The sequence below is a fragment of the Anabrus simplex genome, chromosome 2 (assembly GCF_040414725.1).
Source record: "Anabrus simplex isolate iqAnaSimp1 chromosome 2, ASM4041472v1, whole genome shotgun sequence".
In the NCBI taxonomy this organism is placed as follows: domain Eukaryota; kingdom Metazoa; phylum Arthropoda; class Insecta; order Orthoptera; family Tettigoniidae; genus Anabrus; species Anabrus simplex.
The window spans coordinates 288,276,833-288,297,345 of NC_090266.1; the positions used below are offsets into that span (position 1 = coordinate 288,276,833).

General features: G+C 39.3%; 1 protein-coding gene across 3 annotated transcripts in view; it reads left to right on the forward strand.

Moving 5' to 3' along the window:
- The window catches only part of LOC136864060 (patched domain-containing protein 3), a 752,635-nt gene that overhangs the window by 603,504 nt on the left and 128,618 nt on the right, over window positions 1-20,513 (forward strand). For all 3 annotated transcript variants that reach the window (XM_067140595.2, XM_067140594.2, XM_067140596.2), the window contains one exon: window positions 19,329-19,644. In XM_067140595.2, coding sequence (XP_066996696.1) covers window positions 19,329-19,644 — 316 coding nt within the window. The remainder of the gene's footprint in view (window positions 1-19,328; window positions 19,645-20,513) is intronic.

Below are 20,513 nucleotides of genomic sequence, written 5' to 3' on the forward strand. Positions count from 1 at the left end.
GATGAGACTGAGAGACAGGTCAATGAAAGTAACAAATTTGTTCTAGCCCATACCAGAGGACGCAATGCACTGTAAATACTACAGCATATCTCACTAGAGATGCAACTACTGTAGGCCAAGTCAAGCTCCTATAAAATTTATTCTATAATGCTCACCCAATGATGACAGGAAGGAGTAATGATTTAATTCAAAAGTGACTTCTTCTTCTTCTTTTTCTTCAAAATTTGGGTATGCCACTTAGAGAGTATAATTTTGCCACATCCTATGCTTGGTAAGTAACTGTTTGATCCTCTACAAAACTATACAAGCCAGACTAAAATATTGTGGTGGTGCCTATTAAAATATGCTGCAAAAGATAGGGAAGTAAAGACAAGTGTGAGGAGGGATCAAAGTAACTGAACAGATGACCTATCTCAACAGGCAGAAAAGGCAGCCAACAAGGGAAATCTCAAAGAACTCTATACCATCACGAGAATTCTGGCAAGGAAGCAGATGCAGTAAAACTGTCCAGTCAGGAACAAAGATGGAACCCTCTTAACTAACCCTGATAATCAACTAAAACAATGGCACGAACATTTTTCTGGAACATTTTTCTGCAGTTCTAAACCGCTCCATAGAAGAACACTCAGATGTTGGGGAGGAAGAAGCAAAAGAAGAAGACATTCAGTCTGACCCAAGGATTAAAACCTGCATTCCAACAGTAGAAGAACACCACTGCCAACATTGCAGCCTCTATTCAAGAAGATATGAGTTACTCAAGAAATGCCGGCAGACTGGAAATGTGGGTTGTTGGTGAAATTGCCAAAAAAGGGGATACATCTAAATGTAACAACTGGAGGGGCATTATGCTTCTCTCAATCCCTAGCAAAGTCTTCACCAGGATTCTGCACAACAGAATTAAAGAGTATGTAAATGTAAGGCTCCAACGAGAACAGGCAGGCTTTCATCCGAATCGCTCATGCATCGACTGAATGAACACCTTGAGGATAATTCTGGAGCACTGTGCCAAATGGTCATCTCGTCTCTACGCAGTGTTTGTTGACTTTGAGAAAGCTTTTGACTCGATCAGCAGAGAAGCCATGTGGAAGGAAGTGAAGCGTTACGGAGTGCAAGCACAAATTGTCGATCTCATTCAGGAAATGTACCGTGATTAGACATGTAGAGTCATTTATGGGGGCCGTATATCTGAGTTTATATCAATACGTTCAGGAGTTCATCAAGGGTGTATTCTGTCACCAACTATGTTCTTGGTTGTGATTGACGCGGTAATGCAGAACGTGACTCGAAGTGTGAAACGTGGTATCCAATGGGGATTAGTCAATAGGCTTGAAGATCTGAAATTTGTTGACAATTTCTGTCCCCTGTCTGAGGCAAATGGGGAAATTCAAGAATAGCTTAAAGATTTGGTAGAGAAAGGGAAAAAGGTGGAACTAATGATCAACTCAAAGAAGACCAAGGCCCTAAGGATTAACACCAACAAATCAGACCCATTTTTCTTCAGTGGTGAATCTATGGAGGATGTAAATAGCTTCACTTACTTGGGCAGTGTAGCAGCACAAGATGACTCGCAGCACATTCAAAAAGCAAATGGTGCCTTTATTCGGCTTTATCCGGTGTGGAAGAACAAGAGAATATCTATCAGGATCAATCTCCACATCTTCCGAAGTAATGTCAGTTTTGTTCTCTTATATGGGTCTGAGACTTGGAAAGTGACTGGAGTAATTACATCCAGGTTGCAGGCTTTTGTTAACCACTGTTTGCGAAGGATTCTTAACATCTACTGGCTGGAAGAAACCTCCAACCATGCACTCTGGAGTAGGACGGGAGAGAATGAGATGGCCATACAGATAGAACAGCGGAAATGGGGATGGATCAGGCCATACACCGAGGAAGGGGAACAGAGCAGTTGTGAGAGAGGCGCTGGACTGGAACCGGCAGAGTCAAAAGAAGAGAAGGAAACCCAAGCAAACGTGGCGAACATCTGTTCACATAGAAGCAATGGAAGAAGGCAAGACCTGGAGTGAGGTAAAGAGGCTGGCTGTCGACAGGACCAGATGGAGATGCTTTGTTGATGTCCTATGTTCCACGAGGAACAACAGGAATTAAGTAAGTAAGTAAGTAAGTAAGTAAGAACTTTGGGTTTTGTTTCGATATCAGAAAGGTCCCATTAAGAACGAACACGTCTGGGGCATGCTGGGAAAGGAAGGTTTCTAGCAGCTGATGATTGGCATTGATTGATTTGATGTTAACATCGTAAATTTTTATTTTGCTAACACATGAAATGTATTGCATTTAGGGGGAAAAAATCAGAAATGCATTTTATTTCCTACAAATGGCACATCATTGAGCTGCTAGTTGGATTTGGGATAGAGTGTGGGGGCTGTGAAAGGGTAGGATATTCTGCAACACCATTGTTATAAAACGAATGATGTTTTCAGAACTTGGGAAAGGGAGGCAGAAGGAAGAGGCAGGGGTGGTCTTGAGACTGGCCGGGAATCATGGTTTTGGGCTTATTGGGTTCAGGGCTGGGTTTAACCTTATATTTGTAACTGAAACCAGGGTGATTCTGGTTACAATTAATACATTTGGGATTAGCTTTGTTAGAACAGGCGTTAGTTAGATGCTCCTCACTGATATAGATGACACATACATCGGGCTGAATGCAGGCGGATCCATCTGATCTGATGACCAGGCAGGCATCAATTTTTTGAAAATGAGACAGTCTCTCATAGTGCATTGGCACTGCCGGTGGCTCCAAGTAGCCTACGCAGTGGCCTCCACGATATCCACTAGCCATGTGTCTTGGTGGGTGTACCGTTTACCAACTGATGAGCCAACGTGGCACACTGGAGTGAAGCACTGGCAACCGGGAATGGGTTAGCTGGAAAATTTATAATTTCCAATAACAGATCAACTATATTGGTATTATAAATTTACTCATTTGAAACAAATATTTCAACTTCCCCATGGGAATCAACATCTTTACCAGGTGTATGATCGAACTGCTGACAGTAGTCACAGCGGATCTGTTGTGGTGGAGAAGATTTAGAAGATTCCACCCTATGTCGCTGTCCATACACCATGGCACCATCCTGCAGCAGTGAGTCCAGGGTCAACACGTCCCTCAACATGATGTGGACTAGGGAGGTGGTTCCTTGGGTATTCCTTATTCAGACCACCCGGTAGATTTGGTGGGGCTCAAGTCGAGGTTGGGCTGCCACCTTGTCGCCTGAAAAGTCCCTGCTCACCCCATAAGCCACCTCCAGTCACCACTCTGGCGCAACAGGTGGGCTGGATAGAAAATCAATCAATGAAACGAGTTATTTCATTCCCACACCTCGAGGAGGGGTGGGTGGGCCTTCAGCTATACATTGTAGCTCTTCGGCCATAGGATAGGGAGGAGGAGTTGCGAGGATGAAATAAATTGTTTATATGTGTATGTCTTGTACATACATGAAAAGGGATGAAAATTTATGATACCTGATCTGCGCAGAGGATCAACTGCGGCAACAGGACGGACCACCAGGGGAAGTCCGCAAAGCACCCCGCATAGGTCATAGATCCCCCAAACACCCCGTTTATTGATCATAAAACAAGATACAATGTTTAAAAGAGTGCAATGTTTGTAAACAGAAGATGGGTAAAAGAAAAACGTAAACAGAGAAGTGATGGTTTTGAACTTGCTGTTGCCGATGATACCAGTTTATAGTTTGTAAATAAGACATGACAAATACTGAGGTCAATGACCTGATTGTACTGAGAGAGTCATAAAGTTCCAACAAAAGTAAATAAATTTCAGAGAGGCCAAACAAAACAAAGTAATAGAACTTAACATTTTTACACTGTGACACATTATGAAACATAAAATATCCTGTGCCATGAAAAAAAAGAGGCAAATCTTGCATCACACATCTTGAAGCATGAAAGCACATACAGAAACAGTCACTTAAATGCACGGCACAAATGGAAATATAGAAAATGATAAGAAAAATATCCGTGTCACATGTCACGGCAAGGAAATGTATAAAATTAAAGGAAGATGCATATTGAGATATTTCAAACCTAGAAATAAAAATACCTAAAAATTAAAATAATAAATAAATATGCATAATAATAATAATAATAATAATAATAATAATAATAATAATAATAATAATAATAATAATAATAATAACAACAGTGGTAATAATAATGAGTTAAATTACAAAATTTTTGCAGTGGGAGTAAAAGAATAATTCTAGTAATTTTATAATAATAGATATATAGAGAAACACTGGGAAAGAGGAAAAGACCTAATTATTGTGTTTATGGACCTTGAAAAGGGATATGATAATGTTCCTAGATCAACTATTTGGAAAAGTCTTAGAAAACTTGGCGTACCGGAGTACCTTATTAGGAAGAACCAAATGCTATATACTAATTGCAAAAGCTGTGTCAGTATTGGAGATGGTCACTCTGAATGGTTCAATACAACCAAAGGAGTACAACAGGGAAGTGCCTTATCACCTCTTCTATTCACAGCAGTTATGGATACCATTCTAAAGGAACTAAAAGGAAAAGGTAATAAAGATCTTCAGGCTCTGGTTAATAGCAGACGATGTGGCAATATGGGATGAAACAGAGGAGGGAGTGAAAAATAATCTGAATGCATGGTGTAAGAAGTTTGATGATTATGGAATGAAATTGAACCCATCAAAAACAGTAGAATTGAAAATCAGCAGACATAATACAGACGCAGACATAATACAGAATGCAACATAAAAATACAGGACCACCAAGTTGAAGTAGTACACCAATTCAGATATTTAGGAGGCATAATGGCTAGTAATAACAGAGCTGAGATAGAAATAACAAACAGAGTAACCAAAGGCTCTAACTTTTACAGTATCGTTAGACACCTACTATGGGATGAGAAGGTCCCACAAATAAGAAAAATGACCCTGTACAAGTCATATTTCATTCCCATCCTTACATATTCTCTGGAAATCTGCACACTAACATCAAGGATTTTAGTCGGATTCAAGCCTGTGAAATGAAATATCTTAGAACTGCTCTCCAAAAGACATGACTTAATCACGTGAAAAATGATGAGAGCAGATCTAACCTAGGTCTAAATGAATCGATAAAGGAAAGACTTAGGTCATCTAGACTGAAATTGGTTTGGACATGTTAAATGAATGAATAGCACAAGGTTACCATGTGCTTATTTGGAAAAGAGAATAACAGGTAGAAAACCAGTTGGAAGACCAAGAAGAAGATGGATGGACCAATTGAGGGAAGATGTGGAGAGAAGAGGATGGAATTGGGAATCTGTCATGGACAACAAAATCTTTTTGAATAGGCAACTTTGGAAGATTCTCGTTTTCAAACACCCTACCTGGCTCGCAGGAGGGGCAAATCGATAATGATGATGATGATGATGAAGATATAAAAATAATAAGAATAGCATATGTGAAAAGCAGATATTCATATACTATGTCAGAAGTGATGTACCAATATGAAAGAACAAATTACCATACAGGATTGTAAATGTAACGATGGTAATTATAGGAGTGTTAAGAATACGATAATAATAATATAATTAAGAATAAAAATAAAATTAAAATAAATATAATAACAATAGTAATAATAATAATAGATGAAAACAAAAAAAATCACGCAGTACTACAAGTGTGGTGTGAACCACTGTACCCAGGAGCAAAGACAAGTTGATGGAAGAGAAAACTTACATAAATGTAACGTGACAATAGTGGCTAAGGATTAAAGCTAAGTGATGGGGGAAGGGAAAAGATGAGAAGTGGCAGGGGTATGGGCATAATTCAAGATGATCGTGGCTACAGGGAAAAGGGTTAGTGGTTCAATGATAAGGGGATTGTGGTTGAGGTTTCCTTTTAGGTATTTCAGACGGAGAGAGTGGATATGTTAAGGAATAGTTCAAAAGGAGTAAAGGGGAGTGAAGTTTGCGGAAGGAGTATCAAGTGGGAGGCGATGGTGATACGTAAGGCATGTCAGTCAAGTTTGAGTAATTGCATATACTGTCAAAAGTCAGCTGTTATCCATGTAAGTGATGCGTACGTAATGATAGGATGAATGAAAGATTTGTAAATGTTAAAGATGTGAGAGGGTTTGAGACCCCAGGTACATCCAGTAAGCATACAAAGGGGTCCGAAAGGGGAGTAGGCTCTCTTATAGACTGAGGTAACGTGATGGTTCCGACGGAGGTTGTTCTGAAATAGAATACTGAGGTATGTTAGTGTGTGAGTTTCCAATAACGGGATGTTTTATAATGTGAGTGGGATGCGATGACGAGGACGGCAGAGACGGGATTTTTTACGGAAAACCATGAATTGAGTTTTAATAGGATTAACAGAAATATGCCAGGAATTGAACAAGGATTCAAGGACGTCAAGGTATTGTTGGAGTTTCTTAGTAAGGGAGACTGTTGTGTTACATAGTGCAATGATCGTGAGGTCATCCGCGTAATGATATAGGCGAAGGGGAGGATCAGGATGTAGAATATCATGGGTAAATAGGAGATGTAATATCGGAGACAATGGGCTACCTTGTGCAACACCAAAAGTAGTAGGAAAGGAGTATGATGTGGTATGATGTATAATGATACGTGCAGTACAGGAGTGCAAGAAGTTACAAACGAAACATATAAGCGTAGTAGGGATGGGGAGTAAATGAAGTTTGAAAAGCAGACCCGGATGCCGAACAGAGTCAAAGGCTCGATTGACATCCAGGCATACCAATGCAATGGATTTGAGTGGGTGGAGGAAAGAGTTAAGAGATGATGTGATATGAAAGAGGTGATCATGAGTAGAGAAGTGAGACTTAAAAGCCGGTTTGAGAGGATGGGAGGAGGTTTAAGGAGGTAAGGTAGTGGGAAATTCTGCACGCAAGTATCCCTTCAAAGATTTTAGAAAGGATACTTAACAGGCTGATGGAGCAGTAGGAAGTGATTTCAGAAGGCGGGCTTACCAGGTTTGAGAAACAAGAGAATATTTGCTCTACCCCAGTGTTCCAGAAATAAACCAGTGTATAGCATGGTGGTATATAGAATGCTGAGTAAGTCAATGAGGAGGGGAGGAGCTTCACAGATGTATCGATATGTGATTTTATCGGAGCCGGGAGCAGTATTTCAGCAATGGTGAAGGAAGGGACGGATTTCAGTACGGGTGATAGGAGTGTTAAGAGGATGAATATAGTCAATATTAGTGTAGTGTGAGAAGGATGTTTGTAATTCAGGGCAAGTGGGGTGGGCAAGTTAGTTAATTATGGTTCGTCAGGATGGTGAAAATTGGGAGAATAGGTGGGGAAATAAACAGTAGCAGAGTGTTGGGCAAAGGTATCAGCTTTCGTTTGTCAGTAGCGGGGACATGGTTATGGTGACGAATAGGGTAAGTAAGAAGAGGTTTGCGAGTCTGTGTAAGACGTTTAAAAGTCGTCCATCATTTGCATGGTTCGTAGGTGTCAGAACGATCATTACAAGCTATAGTCCATTGTTTATGACATACAGCTTTGATATATGAGCGTGCATGTCAGAGTGTACATCTATGTTGAAGTAAAGTAGCTGGGTCGTGTGTGTGAACGTATTCATCATATAAGTCATGTGTGAGTCATAATAATTCTAGTCCTTTGGGTGGGATAGGTGGTTTGAGTGGGGTATAAGAGTGGCGAGGGACATGAAGGTTATCTGCTGTTAGTAAGGCGTGTTCTATTTAAGTAACAAGTGATAGGAGGTTCTGGTGAGAGGTGGGGGGAGAGGAATCACGAAGAAGGGTAGTGAGAGTCTGTCGGTATTCAGTCCAATTTATATGAATATATCCATGGGTGGGTGGAGGTCAGGGAGGGGGAATATGAGTATGTGGTAGATGACGGGAACAGTAGTTTCAGGAAGGTTAGGTATAGGTTGAGGTTTTACTTTACATTTATAACTGAAAAGAGGGGTGAGACCTGTTGCAATTTACACATTTGGGGGATTGCTTTAGTACAAGAATAAGTCGGATGATCCTGGGCACAAATGGCACATACCTGAGCTTGTATGCAGGGTAGATGATCAAAGCGCTGACAGCGTTCGCAGTGGATATGGCGTGGCAGGGCAGATCGAGATGCTTCGACATGATGGCGGCGGGCGTAAATCAATGTGCTGTCCCATAGTAGGTTGTCGAGGGTGTTCACATCTCAAGAGAGAATCTGCACCAGGGTCTTTGGTCCTTGCTCGTTCTTGATCCGGATGACTCGGTAGATGATGTGGCCCCCAAGCTGGAGTTGGGCAGCCGCTTTCTCATCGGAGTAATCACGTTCGACCCCATATGCCACCACAGATAGTATGGGGGTGCATTGAGATGAAGCGTGTTGGTGAGACACTGGTCACTGCTGTGTGAGGTTGGTAGCCCTGGCGTGCTTGTCCAGTTGGTGGATACCAGTGGCCCCGGTGAGATGATTGTAGAATGATATGAATGTTTTGAGGTTAAGACCTTCTCGTGTATGCTGGATTTCAAGATTGTACTAAGCAAGTTTAGGGGTGAAATGGGAGATAAGCTGATAGATCAAGCGGGTGTTGGCTTTGATGAGGTTCGATATTCGTGAGTTTGATTACATGGAACTGGGGAGGAGGGGTGGTGGTGGGTGTGATGGTACTGTGTTGACGGATGTGATTCGGAAAGGCAGGGTTCTTTGCTGCATCGGAGTAGCTGCGTATGTTGTCTGGCCTGTAGAGAGCTGGCAGTGCGAAGATAGATGGAGATGGTTCTGGAACATTCTCGAAGAGTTGTAGACATTGGATCCCAGCGACTGAGGACGGCGTGCCTGCTCGCTCAGTTGCTGTGTTGCCGGTGCATGTGGATCCGGAGGACTTGCCATCAGAAGGTTGTGCGACGGCACAGACCTTCTTGCGTCCGCTGGTGCTACTGGGTGACTCGTCGTCGGAACAGCGAGCAACCTTGTTGCTCTGATCGTCCATTTCTTCCTGCTCAAGTTGGGCGAGCAAACGAGCCTGATCAATTTGCGGTGATTCGCTCATACTTGGCGAAGAGAGAAGTGCTGTTGATCTAGAATATTCCACTGATGGAACATCAAAGTAGAAGCCCGTAGTTCTCTGGATGGTTCCCGAAGCTTCCAGAAGAATGAATTGATGTGTAGAATGTCTGGAAATGGTTGAAGATAATGGCCAGTCCATGATGATCTTGTAGTAACTGAGAGATGGGGCTGGATAGATGGAAGTTAGCTGTTAAGTTCTCATGCAGAGGCTCAATCCCTAAAGGAGACCGGACGTTCCCCTGTTGTAGTATAGAGTTTGGAGATGTGTATGTTGATCTAATCGTGGTTGGTGGAGACTGGTCGAGACTGGTCTGGACATTTCTTCTTATGCCCTAGATGAGGGCTAGGAATTTGAGCCTCTTCACATCTTCGAGCCAGTTTAAGTCACTCCACTTCCACTTGTCGTACAGACGATCTGGGCAGAGGGTTCAATTGCTTCGAGACAGATGGTGCTATTACACTCGTGTTGACTAGATGAGAAGTCTCATAGCCTCATGCTGTCAAGAATCTGATGTTATGATGGTTGAAGAGAGCCTCCTCTTCTATCATGTGCTGTACTGAGAGTGTAGTTGAGGCAATCAATCAATCAATCAATCAATCAATCAATCAATCAATCAATTTATTGTTATTTCATTCTCCCTTTATGGGAGTGGGCCATTGGTACATGGTTTTATTTGCATTTGTTACATTTTGTGGGTGTTGTGTAATATATCACACTGTTTCAAAGTTGTAAACAAAAATTAATTGTAGAAGTAAATTATTTATTTATTTATTTATTTATTTATTTATTTATTTATTTATTTATTTATTTATTTATTTATTTATTTATTTATTTATTTATTTATTTGCTTTTTAGCATTATGTGGATGAAAATTCTTACGTTACAAGTTTAAATTGTCTTTGATAATGCACTGTTGCACATACAAAGTATATATGTATACACACACACACAATTTCAAAAAATAGTAATAATATTCTCTTCCTGGTTTATATAACAAAACATAATCTTGTATTGCTTATTTTTCTGTAACGGTCATCATCATGGAAGAAGGTAAAAGAGACTTTTAAAAAATCATTTTCATGAATTAAAAATAAATTCTATTACAGTTGTTGATAGGAGGAAAAAATATACTTTCACTAAAAGGTAGGACCAATTGATGACGACGTTGTAAAATTGTCCGTATCATGTCCATAAACATACTCATGTCATCAAAGCGCTTGAGAATTAGTGTGTAGTACATAGTTGGCAATTGCAATACGAGATGGCGGTGGTATCGCTGTAAGGTAGCCAGCAAACCAAAGATGGAATCATTCCCAGGCATGTGGTATCTGCAGTGACTTGTCATATTGGTTATTAATAAAATAATATTTATGGGTGGGCAGAGGTTGGTGGAGGAAATAGGTGTTTTGTCGTGGGAGTTGGCTGATTGTGAAGGATAGTGTTGGCGAGCGGGTATAAGCTAAGTGCTTCCAGTGGTTGGGGAAGATTACGGAATACACATCTTTCAAGGTAGTGAAGTCAAAGAGAGTGAAGATGGAAAAGGATCATTGGGAAGGTATAGAAGTCATTTATTATCTCGATTCTTGTTTCTGGTTGTAGTCTGTAAACTACTTGTGTAGCATTTCTGTCCAGTTTAAGGAGGTCGAGGTATTGGAGGAGATAGGCTGCAATCAAGGAGAGGAAGGCATAGGTTATTACTGGCCAAATAACAGCTTTATAGGTTTGATAATTTGCGGTGCTTTTAAACCCCAGGTATGACCGACCAACCATTGTATAAGGTGAAAACTGCGGGGTGCCTTTTGATAAATTATGTTCAAGTGTACATTCTATTTTAGGTTATTTTGAAATGTGACACCAATATAAGTAAGCGTAGAGGTTTCTGTGAGAGTTTGATTATTTAGTGTGAGGTAAATTTGATTACTACCTTGGTATCTATGTTTACGGTTTTTTGAATATAATAAATTGGGTTTTATTTATATTAATTTTTATTTGCCATAGATTAAGCCATTCTTCAAGCTCATCTAGATAGGATTGAAGGTGATACTGTATGGATTGAAGAGTAGTTCCGAGGGCAAGTATTGCAGTATCATCAGCAAACTGATATAGTCCAATGGGAGGGGATGGTTGAGGGATATCTGTAACATAAAGGACATACAGCATGGGGGATAGAGGACTCCCTTGGGCTACTCCTGCTGTGAGAAGAAAGGAATATGATAGAGTATTATGAATCGTAATTTGAGCGGAGTGGGAATGAAGGAAATTTGCAAGAAAACGGATTATTGTGATAGGAAGAGGCAAAGGACGAAGCTTGTAAATAAGGCCCAATATCCAGACCTTATCAAATACTTTTTCATCATCTAGGCTAATCAAGGCTAGTTGAGGCCACTGTGAAGGCTACTTAGAGCTACAGGCAATGCCAATGCACTATGAGAGAATTGGTCTATTTTACAAAAACTGATGCCTGCAAGGCCATCGGATGATATAGATTTAGACTCCCATGGGGAACTTTAAATATTTATCCAGAATGAGTAAATTAATAATTCTGATATAAATGGTAAATTATTGGAAATTATAAAAAAATTCCAGCTAACTCATTCTTGGTTGCCAGTGTTTCTCCCCAATTTGGGCTCATCAGTTGGTAACTAGCACACCTACCAAGATGCATGGCTAGTGCATATAGTGCATATAATTATAAGAGAGACCAAGTCTCTAAGAGTGCATTGGCACTACCTGTGGCTCCAAGTAGCATACACAGTGGTCTCCACTATATGCTCCCCAGCAGTGGCAGCGATAAGGACCCTGCAGACCCCGCAGGGCGGGGAGGCCAATGACTGTTTCTTACTTCAGTAGCTGAAGAGTGATTTTACATATTGATAAAGCTACAGCACACAACACAGTATTATTCCAAACTTAGGCTGTTGTAGTGCAGAACTTCTTTCGTCAATAGGAGTACGGTAGTTATTTCTGAAATAATGTGGGTTTCCCAAGCTTTTCCAATAATAACCATCTCTTTCTGCCACTCACAACAATCAACAAGGCTGTTGAAGTAATTAATCCATTCTGAGAACAACAAAGACAGCGCCCTTATTTGAACTCTAAATACTGAAGTTTCGAGCCAATTTATAACTCTCGGCAGTCAGTGTAACTAAGTAGGCTTACAATGGACAGTTGAGTTGTAAATCATTTGGTCCTAGGAACGAGATTATTTCTCAATATTGTGATGGTTAGCATGTTTTGGTTACCGTACTATAATTGGAATATGCATTTCTTGTATGTGTGTGTGTTCGTACTATATAAGTGCATTATTTTAATTCCATGGGATTTGAAACCTAAATTGTGTACCTCCTTCTTCCTCTTCTTCTTCTTCTTCAGATTATTATTATTATTATTATTATTATTATTATTATTATTATTATTATTATTATTATTATTATTATCTAACATGTCTGTTAATTGTTTTAACTTCCCAGTTTTCCGAAGTGTGTTGATGTTTAGACTATCAAACAAAGTTTTGCATTTTGAGCGAAGAGATTTGGGAAGCTCCGATACATTCCCGCATGATGTTCTCGGTCTCCCAGAATCCGATGACCGAGAAAAACTAGTATGTCTACTAGGGCCTGGGGTAGTTATATTGTAGGTTGATTCCATCATGCTATCAAGTTAAAAGTATTGGGGACTTCGATCTGTGTCAGTATCATAGTTACAACTGAATTAGTGAGCTTCAGAGGTTGCTGAAGATATTGGCGAGCTGTGCCTGTTTTTGGTCCGTGAGAGGTATTTTATTTCCCTCAAACCCTCCGGACAAGTCCGGCGAGCCTCCCGATCCGCCACCTGGGATGCGCCCGATAGGGGAACAGGCTGAAACCCCAACGTTCTTCTTCTTCTTCTTCTTCTTCTTCTTATTATTATTATTATTATTATTATTATTATTATAATTATTATTATTATTATTATTATTATTATTATTATTATTATTATTATTATTATTATTATTATTGCAACACTTATAAATAACTGAAAATTGCATTTTTTGAAGTTCTGTTCTTGTAATTATCACTGTTATAATTATGATTGCTAATAAAAGTAATCTATTATCTAGTACTTATAACTGCTAACACTCTTACGAAGAAGACTTCTACAATTCCTCATCAAGATTGTACATATTGTGAATGTAAGGCAAGTAGGCAGTTCCCTTCACTTCTTCCTTCTGTGAGCTTTGTTTGGTCGTTTCTCTGGGATGCAGTGCTCTATGAATCTGCAAATCACTGTAACCATTACCCTTGAACGTGACTTTGAGGTTGTCCATCTCCACCTGGATTTGTGATGGCTCATAAATTCGTCTCGCCTTCTTGGCGAGTGTCGTGAGAATGCCTTGTTTTTGTGCTGGATGGTGGTGAGAATCTGCATGAAGATAGCGATTTGTGTGGGGAGGCTTAGGAGAGACGGTATGTCCTAAGGAGCCATCCGGTTTCTTTCTTACTAGAACATCCAAGAAAGGAAGGCATCCGTCCAACTCCATCTCCATAGTGAATTTTATTGAAGGACATTGCTGATTTAGGTGGTTTAGAAATAGGGAAACGACCAAGCAAAGCTCACAGAAGGAAGAAGTGAAGAGAATTGCCTACTTGCCTTACATTCACAACACCACAGATCGAATTGCCAAGGTCCTCCGTAAACACAATATAAAAACTGTGTTTGACACCACCACTAAAATTGCTCACAGTCTGAGTAAAACCAAGGACAAATTGTCCCCACTTTTACATCCTGGGGTATACGAAATTCCCTGTACTTGCGGTAAGGTATACATCGGCTAAACATGCCGGTTCATTGGTACCCGTATCAAAGAACATGAACGTAATATTTGTCTCAACCAACCAGACAAATCGGCAATAGCTGAGCATGCTCTATCATCGGGTCATGATGTCATGTCCCAAGATGCTCGAGCTCTTACCCACACTAGACACTACAGGTCCAGGATTATATGGGAAGCTGTGGAAATACGTAGAAATCCTAACAATTTCAACAGGGACACCGGCTATCAATTAAGTAATACCTGGTTGCCAGCCATTAAGAATTTACGTAGGTAGTTCCCTTCCCTGTCCCTTCACCATTGTTATTTCATCTCGGTTTTCCAAATTCGTATGTTCCTCGTCGCCAGATGTTTCATTCCAGGCTTGTGTCTATGTCATACATCTGTCAGTGTCATATGTTATATACACACATTATGTGAACCGCTTAGACTGGTTCTGATGGTTCGGTCAGCTTTGGCTTCGAACGCTACCATTGTGGCACGTCTTGGGAGCCATCTGGTGGCGAATGAACGTACCATTTCCACTTCTATTATAACGTCTAAATTCAAAGAGTCATTGTTTAAGAAGCCTTTCTCGTGGACAGTTGAGATTTTTTCTGAGGACACAGAGCACAGTTCTCTGCAAAATGTTAAGAATTTCACCTTATTTTCTTGACACGGCATAAGCCCGAAAGCCTATAGAGTACCATGTCTATAAGTACAGGTCGTGAAAGCATCAATGGCAACATATATATAGTCACAACAAGGCACAGAATCTTATGTTAGTTTTTGTAATTTTACCTTACCTTGTAAATAAAGTGCCAAATCAATGGGCATAAAGCCTTCTTTTGCATTCTTTGAAAATGAACAGGGGTAACAGTGGTTTGTTACGGTGAGTGCTGTGTGTGCATGCTCTGGGGTCTGTCTTGCAGGGCTGTGGTTCCCTCTGCACCAGAATACATAAATAAAAAATTTTAAGTACATTATGTAATACACATACGCAAAGAGGAAAAGTTTTCAAAAATTAAAATTCAATTGCACTGGCCAAAGAGCTGCAAATTTCAGCTTGTGGGCCATCTGCTCACTGCTTCAGCAGGGAGCAGGAATGAACCAACTTCTTCTTGCTCACTCGCCTCTGCTAGGTCAACAACTCTGCATTCATTCCAACCAACCAACCAACCAACCAACCAACCAACCAACCAACCAACCAACCAACCAACCAACCAACCAACCAACCAACCAACCAACCAACCAACCAACCAACCAACCAACCAACCAACCAACCAACCAACCAACCAAAGGAGCAGCGAGCATGGCTTTCCACCTCTGTATTTGGGAGACGGAGAGGGCTGGTTCCTACTGTTGGCTGTCGTGAGAATGGTTTTCCCTGGTTTCTCATTCTCCTGCATTAAGGTGAATGCGGGGGCAGTCCATTTGTTCAGGCCACGGCTGCCAAACACCTCACCTTGTATCTTCTCCATACATCACCTTCACTGCTCCAAATTTTCCTGGCCTTAAAGAGAGAGAGCGTTACCCTCGAAGAGGCCCACTGTAACCCTTCAGGGAATGGAATGAAAACTTTTGTAATTAGTTAGCGTCCACTATATGCACTAGCCATGCACCTTGGTAGACTTGCTAGTTACCAACTGATGAGCCCAAATTGGCATACTGAGGTGAAGCACCGACAACCAAGAATAAGTTAGCTGGAAATAATGTGTAATTTCCAATAACAGATTGTTTATATGGGAATAGCTTACCAGTAGCGACCTTGAAGTGTACCACGACTTCAATGTAAAACGCATTTTTGTGGGCAAAATTATGAAGTACCTTGGTGTCAGATTTTCTGATTTACTGCTGGATATCAGAGGTAAACAATCGTAAGTGATATTTCACCAACTTTGCAGGAGAGCAGAAAAAAGTGCTGAAGCGCATAGTTTACTATCCTTAAGGCATTGTATGAAAAAAAAAATGTCAGTTTAAAGGCGGTGATTAAATATATTTTAAATATTTTGATAGAAATGACACCTTTTGAATACTATAAACAATGTATTTGCTTGATAAAATAAAATTAAAATTTAGTGGGACACGTTTCGTCCCATCCTCTGGGATATTCTCAGCCATTTATTAAATTAAATTAAATTAAACTAAATTAAATTAAATTAAATTAAATTAATTATTAAATAACCACCTGGAATTGATGCTTATTTAATAAGTAATACGGAATTTAACAAGGAATTGTAGGAATTGCCTGATGTGAAAACAGAAAATCATGGAAAGTCATCTTCAGGGCTGCTGACAGTGGGATTCGAACCCACTATCTCTCAGGTGCAAATTCACAGCTACGCACCCCTAACTGCATAGCCAACTTGCCCAGTGACGATAGTTTACCTCTGATGTCCAGAATTGTCTTCAGTCCTTAGGCTATTCTTCACGACCTCAAAAACCAACTAGAATTACTCATGTCCACTCCACTTCTTCATCCGGACCAGAAGTTCTGGATACTAACTGCCTCAATTTGTCCAACTCTCATATACCCCTTACAAATGATACCAATCAAAACAATACCATGAAAATTCTTGGAAGATGCAGATAAAATGATCAAATGTACACTGAAGGAAATACTTTGCTTACCATCCAACCCAACTGATCCCTTGTCTTGAGGAATTTTGTGTGTGCGTGCGTGCGTGTGCGTGTGTGTGTGTTTTAATATTTCACCTTCATTCCTAATGGCTGTAGACTATTAATGTATAAACTTGCTGTAGTATTCTGGATCCTTGTGGTCACCTATAATTTTAGACAGATTAATAAATAAAATTAACTGAAACCCATCAAGATATGATGATCATTGGGGTGAATATTTATTGAAGGATTTCCTTATATATACGACAATCCTTGTACTTTATTTTTTACAATTTTCTTTACATTGCGCCGGCAGTGGGATGGAAAATGGCTAGAAGTGGGAACGAAGTGACTGTGGCCTTAATTAAGGTTCAGCTCGAGCGTTTGCCTGGTGTGAAAATGGGAAAAAATGGAAAACCATCTTCAGGGCTGCCGACAGTGGGGGTCGAACCCACTATCTCCAGAATGCAAGCTGATAGCTACGGGACCCAAACTGTGCAGGCAATTTCTTGGTGCATTCCTTGTACAATTACCTTTTGGCACCATTGCAACTTTAAAATATCCCTCTCTTAACATTGCAACATTTAACTGGCCATGGCTGAAAATTGATCGTGATACAAAATGCCAAGTGAATTGGAAATTGATGCCTTTTAAAACAAACTGGAAGTGTTTTATTGGATGTTGTTAAGACAATTTGAGGGATTAGAGCTCTCTGTCCAGCTTTATCTCCACTTATTATTTCCAAATAATATAAGCAATTTTCAAACATACCTTTTACAATTCAGCCCTAATCTGATTCCATTTAGGAGGTGTTTGGAAATGTTCAGATTTCTAAGGAGCGTAAGTGTTGTATGACTCCAATTTTTAGAATAAGAATGTGTGGAGGCAAACCATTATTTCAGGAATTATGTAAGAAATTGAAGTAGCTAGCTTTCATCTTCAGTATTAATCTGTTGACTCCAGTGTATGGTTTTGAACTACCGGGTATAAGCCCAATGAATTTCAAATTAATGAAGAATGGCAACATTCAAAAAAATGATGACATCTTTCGCAGAAGTGAACGTTTTGCTATAAATTTCAATCATGATATCATCATGTGCTAAAATTCTGGCTGGTAGTTAAGTAACATTTGATCCATCACCATCTACAGAGCGGTAGTCTCTGTTACCGTTTTCTTGCAAAAAAATCATCAAATTCTTTGTTCTTATTTTATTTTTGTGGTTTTGCCAGCATATTTTTATCTAAGCAGCATATTTTGAAAAAGGATCAAAGAGGAGAGTATTTAATACAATTATAAGTAAATATTTGTTTGGCAATAAACATGTGGCAAAACAGGCAAAACCTTTATGAAGTCTCCCACAAGAACAATAATTTTTGCACCAGAAGGAAAGGAATGTTGTTACCTATGATATATTTTATAAGACAATTCACACACATTAATGAATGACTATTTGCCATTGTGCTTTATCCAACATTGAGCCATGTTAGTCGAATATTGTCAGTTGCTTTGGAATTTGAATTTTTAATGTAATGTGCACTGTTCAACCGCTGAGCAGCAAAACAGCGGCTCTTCCTGTCCACATTACTCATATAACATAAAGCCCTAAATTCAAGCACTTTTGTATTATATATTCTAAAAAAAATTTCTAGTGCCCCCGGTACCACCGATGTAAAATGCATTCTTGACATTGTGTTGTTTTGTTGAAGTACGTCAATGATTTAATTAATAATTGAAAGTTGTTCCTGGTTTTTTATGAGTACCATGTCGGCCAAATCAAAATTGAAAATTAGCATATTAGTATTTTTCTCCATTTTGGTACTCTGGGGGTGTGCCCTGGTTAAGTAGTAAACTGATTTCCTCACTGTTGTGAATCTCTTGACACATTAGACCAACTTAACTAACTACTGGAATGGAAGAAGTTCACAGCCTCGGTATTAAAATTTCGACACAAGAAAGTTAAAATTTCTCTGAAATCACTTCAAGCTAGCAAATATTGGGAGAACTACTTAAGAGACTGCAAAATTGCACTGAAAGCTACTTCTCGGCCAACACAGGCTAGAATTGGAAGAAGCCAAAGTATAGTTGATTGCGTATGCATGCTTACCTCCTTCCACCTTCTCTATCATGCCACATGCCTCAGTGCCCTTATGGTTCAGGCTGCCTTGAAGTACTAGCAAGCGCTTTGGCCAATATACATTAAGAAATTTTTATTCTTTTAAAGACACTCTGCAAATTTATAGGCCAAGAGCTTTCATCAATCGGTTCAGGCATTCTCTCAAACTCACTGTAACAAAAGTCAGCCTAGCATTTTAAATATATAGATAAATATGTAAAGGGGTTTGCTTCAGTTGTCAAGCAATCATCATTAGACCCAGGCAAAATTAATTCAAGTATAAGTTATGAAATAAACTTCTCAAAATTAACTCAAGTGTAAGTTATGAAATAAACTTGTCAAAATATTACGTACATACAAATATTTTCAGTACTTTTAGAAATTATTGTTGTACAGATTTGAAGCACTCTTAACTCCCAGAATGAATTAAAACCATTGAGCATTAATGAGTAAACTATATGAATGATGAACTTGAACAGATGTAGATTTATCCTATTTCCATTTTATTTTTCTCCATTTCGGTACCCTGGGGGTGTGCCCTGGTTAAGTAGTAATCTTATTTCCTCACTGTTGTGAATCTCTTCAAACATTAGACCAGAACTAAATTTGAAAATTTATGACATACTGACCAACTGAAATGCCCGAACTAGGCAACACTAAAAGTTACGACTTCTGAGTAAACCAACATTACTACACATTAATACTTTACATGTTTTATTATTATGTATTAACTAACTCCTTTTCTTTCTTTATAACCTAGGTTTTCATTGTCCTACTAACTGCTGGCTTTGCTGCAATCAGTATTAAAGGAAATATGGATCTGAGACAGAAATTTGACCCTGTGTGGTTCTTACCTGAGAGAACACATCTTTACCAGTTCATCAAAGAACAATCTACTTATTACCCTGATATGGGACAACATGCAGGAGTTTTCTTTGGAAGCCTTAACTACAGTGCAGAAATACCAAAAATAAAGCAACTTGCTGAACAGCTGAGGAAAGAATCAGATATTCTAAAGGATGTTGAAGACTGGTACGATGGATTCGAGAATTACGTCAACGTGAACTTTGGATACAGTAAGGAAATTCCTCTTCTGTTTAATTTAATTACCCTGAATGTTTGAAGCTGATGTTGTTCAAAGGAGTAATTCAACTCCTAAGAATGAAAATCTATACCTCCAAATTGAAAGGAAGAATAGCTTTGAATGGTTCACATAGTTACCTTAAAAGTGCAATGTTACTAATGCATCAGTAACACAGCTTAATTTGCATTCTTCTCTATTATCAAAATACTTTAATGCAGTCTTGGTGTTCAATCATAAAATGTGCAACATTTGGAGAAGCAATGTTTAAATACTTAGGTGTTGGTAAATGTGTATGTTCAGGGATTATGCGTGTGTACAGGCACACAAGAGCAATCCTTGAGGTGTCGCAGTTGATAGCCAAGTTCTGAAAGGCTAAACATTCTTTGAATATTGAATCTAAATATAATTTTCTACACATTCTTTTAATGTTGAATCTAAATAGAGTTTTCCTACTGGTGGTTCAAATTACACAAAATAACTGGAATTACTGAGATGAGGCTGTGACTGAATTGCCTGTAAGATGTCTGCCTGCCTCTTAATGTCTGTCTCTTTGGCTGAGTAGTCACCATTGCAACCTTCGATTCAGAGAGTCCTGGGTTCGATTCTCAGGAATGTTAGGGAATTTAGCTGTGTCTGGTTAATTTCTTTGGCTCAGGGACTGGGATTTTGTTAGTCTTAATACATGTCTCCTCATTTCCACACAACACATCATCTGCCAACTAAGGTACTATGCAAAATGATTAGATTATCTAATAACAATTGAGAGAAAAGGAAAAAAGAATTATTTACTTGCAGTAAAGGTTTATAAACTTTACAGGACAGTTAAATAATACAGAATAACTGATATAATATACACCAGTA